General features: G+C 54.4%; 1 protein-coding gene across 1 annotated transcript in view; it reads right to left on the bottom strand.

The window, feature by feature from the left end:
* LOC137893045 (transmembrane protein 132D) overlaps nt 1-7,673 on the bottom strand; it is a 9,876-nt gene extending 2,203 nt beyond the window's left edge. Inside the window, exons 1-4 of the mRNA XM_068738476.1 lie at nt 7,601-7,673; nt 3,437-4,310; nt 2,983-3,120; nt 802-1,020 (exon numbers count right to left, since the gene is read on the bottom strand). Of these exons, the coding sequence (XP_068594577.1) occupies nt 802-1,020; nt 2,983-3,120; nt 3,437-4,310; nt 7,601-7,673 (1,304 nt within the window). The remainder of the gene's footprint in view (nt 1-801; nt 1,021-2,982; nt 3,121-3,436; nt 4,311-7,600) is intronic.
* Nucleotides 7,674-8,101: the final 428 nt, after the last annotated feature.

Genomic DNA, 8,101 nt, shown 5'->3' with positions numbered 1-8,101 from the left:
ATCAGTCAGCGGTTAAGCCCCCCCCCCACCCCCCCCGGCCTCTAATCCACAAACTCAATGCAGCAGTAAAACCATGAAGTCGGACTGACAGATTAAATAATCTGTAGCTTCGCTCCGAACGGATCTCCAGGCTCGTTTCTGGAACGTCGCTCCACTTTTTTTTTTTTTCACGCATCGTTTTCAATTTTCGCTTCGGCAGAAGCTCTTAAGTCATCTCCATGGTAACCACAGACACACCCCCCCCCTGTACTTTTTTATGTATGTATTTCTGTTGGTGCAGCGTAATCTGACACTGCTGGCCTGCTGCATGCATGTTTAGCTTGCCGCTGCATTGATCTGATCAGCTGATCAGCGGATCAGCGGATTCTGACCCGCGAGCTGAGCTGACAGGAAAATCGTTTTCAGGTTTGGTTCTGGCCGCCTCTGGACCTCTCGCCTCCGTGGGGGCGTCTGAAACACGCCTGAAGGGAAACGTCTTCCTGTCCTGAACGCATCATTTCTGTCTCGTCTCATCCCACAGAGACGCAGACGCCAGAACGGGGACAAGGACCGACGACTTCCTGTATGGGAAGACGCTAGCTAGCATTAGCCTTCTCATGGTGATCCACAGCGTTAAACTGTGGGGGGGGGTTAAATATAGAGGGGTCATGATAAAGAGGCCGGCAGCACGGAAATAGAAGCACACTGCTGTGGAGGAGAGGATGTCCATGTATGGACCGTCGCCGCGGCAACATCAGCGAGCTGACAGTCACAGCAGGCTGAAAATAGAAGCGGTTTACTCAAACGGCGCCGCCGTTTCACGCTCCGGCGCCGATCGGCCGACTCACCATCACCAGCGGCGCCAGGCCGGCGAAGTCCGTCTGACTGGTGTAGATCCTCATGGCTCCTTCAGTCTTGGCTCCATTTGTGGGCGGGGCCATTAGCTCCAGCTTCCAAACGATCACCTGGCTGTCCAGAGGACTGCTCAGCTGCTCCACCTGGAAGTCCATCTGCAGCACCTCCAGCAGACTCCCCTCCGGCCTGGATGGGGGGGGGCAGGAGTCACGGTTAACGGATGACAGCCTCACCTGTGTCAAGGTAAATGCGTACCGAACCAGCACGCAGCGTCATCGCCTGCAGGTGTTCAGGCGTGAGGAACGAGCTGCAGGTGAGCAGGTGGTTTTCATTTCGGTGAATTGTCCCTTTAATTGGATTATCGACCCGATTACTATTCTGTCTGCACACGCGTGGAGATAATCTGACTTTGGGAGCGGCGATTATCCTGCAGCGCTTCCTGATCCTAGTCTGAGCGCCCAAAGGGAAGTTAATCAGACGGGCCACCGGGGTCTCGTCTGAAGGGGGCGCTCTGCATGACACGGCAGAGAAATGGAACTGAGCAGGACCAACAGGCGGTTCAGCGGAGTGCTAGCGGCAGCGCGCTAACGGGCCTGAAGCCCAGACGCCAACCGGGCCCTCGACTTTCCTCAACATGGGGGGGGGGGGGGGGGGGGGGATACCAGCAAGCTTCCACCGTCGTCCCGGTGACGACCACCCGACGTGATCCTGAGATGATCCACGGACCTCGCAGCGAGTCCGAGCAGGTAGGAAGCACATCGGATCAATACCGAGGATCCGGTCTAATGGAAGGACCGTTTCAGAGAGTTCCCGGGGAGACGTGGTGAATGCCCCCCCCCCCCCCCCCCCCCCCCGCAGAGCGGAGATGGGGTGATCGAAGCGGTCCGAACAGAACCAGGCTCTCCTTTTAATTTGTGGAGTCTTTGCATCCCCAGAGGCCCCCCCCCCCCCCCTGCATACACAACGCAGCGTCCCGGCCACCGGTTCATATCCTCCCGAGGCCCCCGGTTAGCCACCCCGATTTTTATTTTCTTGGCTCCATATCGGGGGGGGGAAGAGGATATATTGGCTGGACAAAAATACAAAAAGCATGTCCAGGCTGGGAGGGGCGTTATCAGAGCTGTTCCTGCAGCAGGACGACCTCAAAGGGCCGCGTTCCAAACGGCGTGCTGCGTCCAGTGGGACAAACCGAGGGTGGCGTGGACTCGCTCATGAAGCGTAACGCAGTCGCTTCCTGCGTCCTGTCCTCCCTTCAGATTAACGGAATCATAATCAGAGACCTGAGATTAAAGGAGAACAGAAGCATCGCGGTCAAAAACAGGCGCGCTAAACCTGCTTATAGCGCTAAGTCTGCATTAGCACACATATCCAGCCACGCCCTGCCTGCAGCAGAACCTCCACGCCGGGTTTGGGCCGCGGCGGGACCGCGAGAAGCTGCGGGGGATGAAACGGCTCGGTGGGAAAGAGGGCGCTCGGCAGGGGTCCCGTCAGCTTCATGGCGTTTTAGAGAGGATTAGCGGAGTGAAGGAATATGTTTACCATGAAAAGTTGAGATAAACAAACGACTAATCCGCTGCGAACGAGGAAAACAGCTGAATGAGGTCAAAGCTAACCGCGGCTAAAGCGTTAGCGGCTAAAGCGTTAGCGGCCCATTCATGCACTTGAGAAACGTTGTTCTCTGCCAAACGACCAGATTCCAGCTTCATTTTTTCCCGGAGATTATTTGATCTGTCAGATTATTGAAGTTTATTTTAATGATTCTGTTGATTCAGGAGGGACAGAAGAACCAGCTGCCATTAGTGAGATTGGTTCCTGACTTCACATCGAGATGTCCTGCAGTATCGCAAAGGAGGAGGGGCTAAATCCCGCCCCGCCCCTTTAGTCTGCCCCCGCCTCCATCCGATCGGCCCGACCTGCAGGAGTCCTAAAGAGTTCTCTGAAGCTTTTAAGTCGGGTAGGTTTTACGGCGCTTTCGGTCGGTAAATGTTTAGAGATGATTGGAGTGGGCGGGGCATAGTTGTTTATAAGGAGCGGCTTAATTCAAGCCCCGGCAGCCAGACTGCGTCGTCCTGGGACGCGACCCGGTGTGGTCCCGCAGTGCGCCGGGGTCGGGCCCGTCCTGCTCAGTCTCTTAATACAAACACGCGCCTTCTCCCAGGTACGGGGGCCTTCCTCTGACACACGACGGCGATGGCGCCGTCTGCAGCCATGTCCAAGGTGATGTCCCACAGCAGGGAGTTGCTGGGCGTCGCCGTCCGGAACGCCACGCCTTTCTTTACAGCCGCCCTGTGAGGAGACGGAACCGGAAAATTCTACATTCAGTCACCTCCTCGCCAGAAACGGAAAGTGTTTAACGGCATCTAATGAAAGTTCAAAGTTCAGGAGTTCAAAGTAAAAGGGCTGCTCTGTCCTCTCACACAAATAACACAAAGGGTCAGAGGTGACGGAGTCTCAGAGCGCTCCTCTGTTACCGAGGACGCAGCTGAAAAATCTAACTTCCTGTCCGGTTGTTGGCGAATGAAAGACGAGGACCAACGGCGATGTCCAACGCCCGCCGGCCGTGAATGCCGAGGAGCCAATCAGAGGAGCTGCAGCCTCTTACCTCAGAGTGAAGTTCGTCAGCTGGGCGGAGCTCGCCATGAGGACGTAGAAGGTGGCGATGTTGGTCTTCTTCAGCGGTTTCGACGACATCCGGATGACGATGGCGTTCCCGAGCTTGAGCCGAGAAAGAGTCGCCATTCCCTTCGGGACCTGCAGGAGGCGCACGCTGCCGATCCTCTGCATCGCCGTGACCGGAACAGGCTCCGCCTGCTGCTGCGAGCCCCCCCAGCGGCTCCCGTCCACGGAGTCACACCTCCCATCCAGCTTGGGCCGGGCCTGGTAGTAGAGCTCCACAGGGTTCCCGGCGGTCGGATCCTGCCTCTCCCTGCTGGTGCCGTCTGACCCGGGAGCGAACCAGCCAGGAGGAGGAGCCAGCTCGGCCATGCAGGTTCCCCTCGCCCCTCCCAGGGAGCAGGAGCCCCTCACCTCCTGGGTCTGCCAGAACGCATACACCGTCACACAGGGCAGCTCGTCCTCAGCCCCCTCCCCCCGGTCCCAGTCCCGCCCCGCAACATAGAAGAGGACCCGGACTTTGGGTTTGGAGGAGGTCACCCGGGGCGTCAGCATGAAGGCCCGGATTCTCCAGTTGTAGGTGACGCCCTCGGGCGCGTTGAAGAGCCGCACGGTCTGGACCAGGTCCCCGGGCACCGGCTGCTGGGTGGACATGGACCCGTAGCTGGCGTTGATGGACGGCTGGCGGCTGCATCTCAGGAGGACGAAGGGCTGAGTGTGACTCAGCGTGCTGGAGTTCCTCATGAAGTCCTGCCCCGCCTCCTTCAGGAAGAGGGCGTCGGCATCTTGCACCTCGTAGGTGACTGGCAAGAAGGCGCTGGGCGCCGGGCTCCTGGCGTCCGTCAACTCCTTGCTGCTCAGGTCTGAGGAGTCAAAACAGGAAGTGAAAATAAGAGCATTTATGATTTATCAAATAAAATCACCGGCATCGAGTTTCACTTCGAAATGTTCAGCGGCGAGTAAAAATAAAGAGCGGAGAGGCTGAAGGGTTGATCCGGGAGTTTAACATGACTTCATGTGCTCAAAGCCAAAACTCCGGAGGCCCCAAACAGCTAACGGCTAAAGCGTTAGCGCTGCGCCTGCTAATGCTTTTAGCTCAAACGCTGCAGCCAAGCTAAATGTCTGCTTTCATTATTTAGCGGCGTTTAGCTCTAAATAGCCGTTTAGACGTGTGCGGCTTCGCTACAGGAAGTCGTCTGTAGGGAGGCGGGTTCACGCTTCCGCCGGGTAATGAATATTTAGTTAAACCGTGCTCAGACAACAGGAAGAAACAAAACGCTCCGACCCCCCAGCTGCACGGCTCTTCATCCCCCTCCGCCTCCGCTCACCTTCGGCCGGCCTCTAAATCACGCCCAGGTAGATTAAATCTAAAACCTGCTCCTCCAAAAGCGTTTAAATATCGCCCGTGGAGTCGGGATGCCACGTTTCCGTCACGGCCCCCCCCCCGCCTGGATGACCCGCTTTCTGTCTGAGCGGAGCAAAGGTGGAAATGTGCCATCACAAACTGGGATTAAATGTTTTTTTCAGATTGTCAGCGGGCTATGAATACCCAGCGGAGCCAAACGACACACCCGGAATAAATAAATCAGGACAGAAGTATTAAGCCGACTAGGAGGCGGGAGGATTTATGCACCGCTGCGACACGCCGGCGGTTAAATACCAGTAGATGAAAGGACCTTTTCATACGATTGAGGAGGAGAAACAACAGAATAAACATTCCCTGATCTGATTTAAAGATTAACGGCGAGCGTTGGAGGACGCGGCGGCGTCTCGTGACCCGGTTACATCTCCGTTTGGACACAATTCTGATCATCAGCTGACCGGATTATCCGCTGACTAATTGCCCTACTTGGTGCATTATGGGGGGGGGGGGGGTTGTTTACTTATGCATTATGCATCAGGAAAACAGCTTTAGCAGCTTCTGAGCTGGACTTGGAGCAGAACCGCCCAATAGGACCTGAACAACCGGAACACCGCTTCGAGGCTCCGGATTAGGATCTGGGTCTGGATTTAGAATGAAATCAGATCTTCTTTAATCAACATCTCACTAAAACCTGAACCAGTGGCCCGGTTCCAGGCTACAACCTGGTCCATGATCCAGATCTGGACCCTGGTGGACCTGGCTGGAGGAGGTTCTGTTCTTATCCATGTTTATTTATCTGTGGGCTCTGATTAAACTTTATGTCGGGCTGGATCTTGGATCTTGGCCCAGGAACATGTTTGCTATGTTGTGGGGTGGATCCGGGTCCTGATGAGGATTCTGGATCATTTTTACCTCCTCCAAGCGGTTCTGTTGACAGAAAAACTGCTGGATGGAAATCTGAAGATGGGTCTTGGTCTAATTTAGATCCCTTTACATTTTGAGAGTGATCCGGATTCCCGCCTGGATACAAAAACATCTGGATTTTCCCATTTACTTTTACATTTTAAAATGTAAAATCCCATTTATGGATTCAAAAATCAGAAGAGCTGCTCTTCCTCCTTGGCTCCCTCAGAAAGCATCCGTTTGACCATGCAGACTCGGCGTCCTCTGATGCGGTGCGTGCTAACGCTGTTAGCACAGAGGTGCCATTTAGCTCCGTCTTCCTCGGTGCTTTTTGCCCGTGAAGCTCCAGAGACGCTTGGAGGACGGAGAAACGTCACCAGACTCCATCGGCAGACAATCAATCGACTCATTTTTGGTTCCTTAAAGACTATTTTCCTCATCACGACGATATTGTGCCTAATGAGCCACGCTTTGCCCTGCAGTTTGTCTTAAGGCTTTGTCTCAACATGTTTGGGAACGCCATCCTCGCATCGTTTCCCCAGTCCTAATCAATCTTGGTGTTTTTCTATTGGAATGCTCTGAATTCCAATGCGCAGTAACGACTTCTACCATATGCTCGCAGAAATTAGTCCACTCTCGGTAGCCTCGCGCGAGACAATGGCGGATATCTACGAGCTAATCAGTCACTGGGAGACGCCATGAGCGGCGGCGTCTCAAGGTTTCACCATCATTTCACCATTTCACTAAACCGACGGAGATCAGGCCACCCAGAAAGGACCGACAGTCCCGCTACCAACGGGACGTTGGAGGAAGCTTCTTCACCCCAAAGAACAGGAGCTAATCCAAACCACAGCATTAGCCTGCTAGCGCGTTAGCATCAAGGCTACGGTGAAAATGTCATCCTAACAAGGGAGTAAAGCCTTTAAAATTAATTTGGGATTGTGGAATGTGGCGTACAAAGTCTTCAGAAATATGTGCAGGAAGAAACTTTACGGAAATCTCTTTTTTGATTTGACTGTTCTGGGAATACAAATAATAATAATAGTCGTTTATAACTGTGTTATAAATGACGCAGAGGCGTCGGCGATGATGTGCGTCATTATAGCCCACCGAAGAAGAAGAAGAAGAGTTGCACCAGCAGAGGGCGCCAGGCTCCTGTGGTGGTGAGCTCCATTACACATTTGTTTAGAAAAATAAGGTGAAGCAGCTGCTTCAGGGGAGGATCTAGAAGTCGATATTCGAATGTCTGAGTCCGATGGAGGACGAGAGAACTGACTGAGGGGGTCTCGGATCAATGACTCCTGATCAGCCGGATCTGACGTTGCTGTGCTGATTATCCCGCCGTAGCGCTCCGAAGGCCCGACGGAGGAGATAAGCCAGCGGATGCTCCGCCCACCAGACCCAAAGCTGCTTTGAGAAGAATCCGTTTCATCACAATTTCTCATTTCTTCTCATCTTTTTATCCGCATAAATCAGCCGGACTCCGTTACCCAGAAAGCTCGTCCATCAGGCAGTTTCAGGCTTAGGTCAAAGCCTTTTTATGATTCCTAACTTTGCATCTGCCCCTTGTTTTCCTGCCCAGCATTAAGCCGCGGCTGCGGGGGGCTGGGAGGGGGGGGGGGCTTTTACTCCTCACAAACTTCATCCTGAATGTTTGATGTCCCACGTGATCACGCTGGATCACAGAGGAGCAGGTCTGTGGCACAAATGAGGACCCTTATGGATTATTTAGACTTGAGGGAAGCCGCCCCCCCCCCCCATGAGCAACACGCGCTCCATGATGCGTTCAGGTGACGTCGTTAACGCGGGCTCGCTATGGATGGAGGTTTCAGGTTGATTCTCTGCGCCCTCATCCATCAGCAGCAGTTTGGATGAAACGGGACTTACCTTGCGTGAAAGCCGCTGTAACCGCCGCTAATAGAATCCGTAGCATCCACCGGCCGCGGTGATAACGACCCATGTCGGTACCGGCGCGGTTCGTTCTTCCCGGTTCGGTCCCAGCGCGCGGATCGTTTCATCCGTCTCTCCGGGTCGCGACAGAATCACACCTGTGGGATCAGAAACCGCAGTAATCCGTTGCGCAACCAGAACCGCGGCTCTGTTCGTTGGCGGTCTTGTGCGTAAAAGTTGCGCGTAACGATCCTGGAGACGCGGTCCTCCGGATGGAGTCGGTCTGCCGCCGTTACCGGGGCTCTGCGCTGCCGAACGGCTGGTCGCAGATCACCGGCTGTCTTGTGCGCAATCCTCAGGCTCTGAACTCATCATCATCATCATCATCACCATCATCATCATCATCATCATCATCATCATCATCACCATCATCATCACCATCGCGGCTCATCCGCTCCGTAAATCACGTCCAGTGCGCGGCTGCTCGGATTAACCCTT

Source organism: Brachionichthys hirsutus, chromosome 4, assembly GCF_040956055.1.
Source record: "Brachionichthys hirsutus isolate HB-005 chromosome 4, CSIRO-AGI_Bhir_v1, whole genome shotgun sequence".
In the NCBI taxonomy this organism is placed as follows: domain Eukaryota; kingdom Metazoa; phylum Chordata; class Actinopteri; order Lophiiformes; family Brachionichthyidae; genus Brachionichthys; species Brachionichthys hirsutus.
The sequence above is the reverse complement of the archived record's forward strand: the minus strand, read 5'-3'. Positions and strand labels throughout refer to the sequence as shown.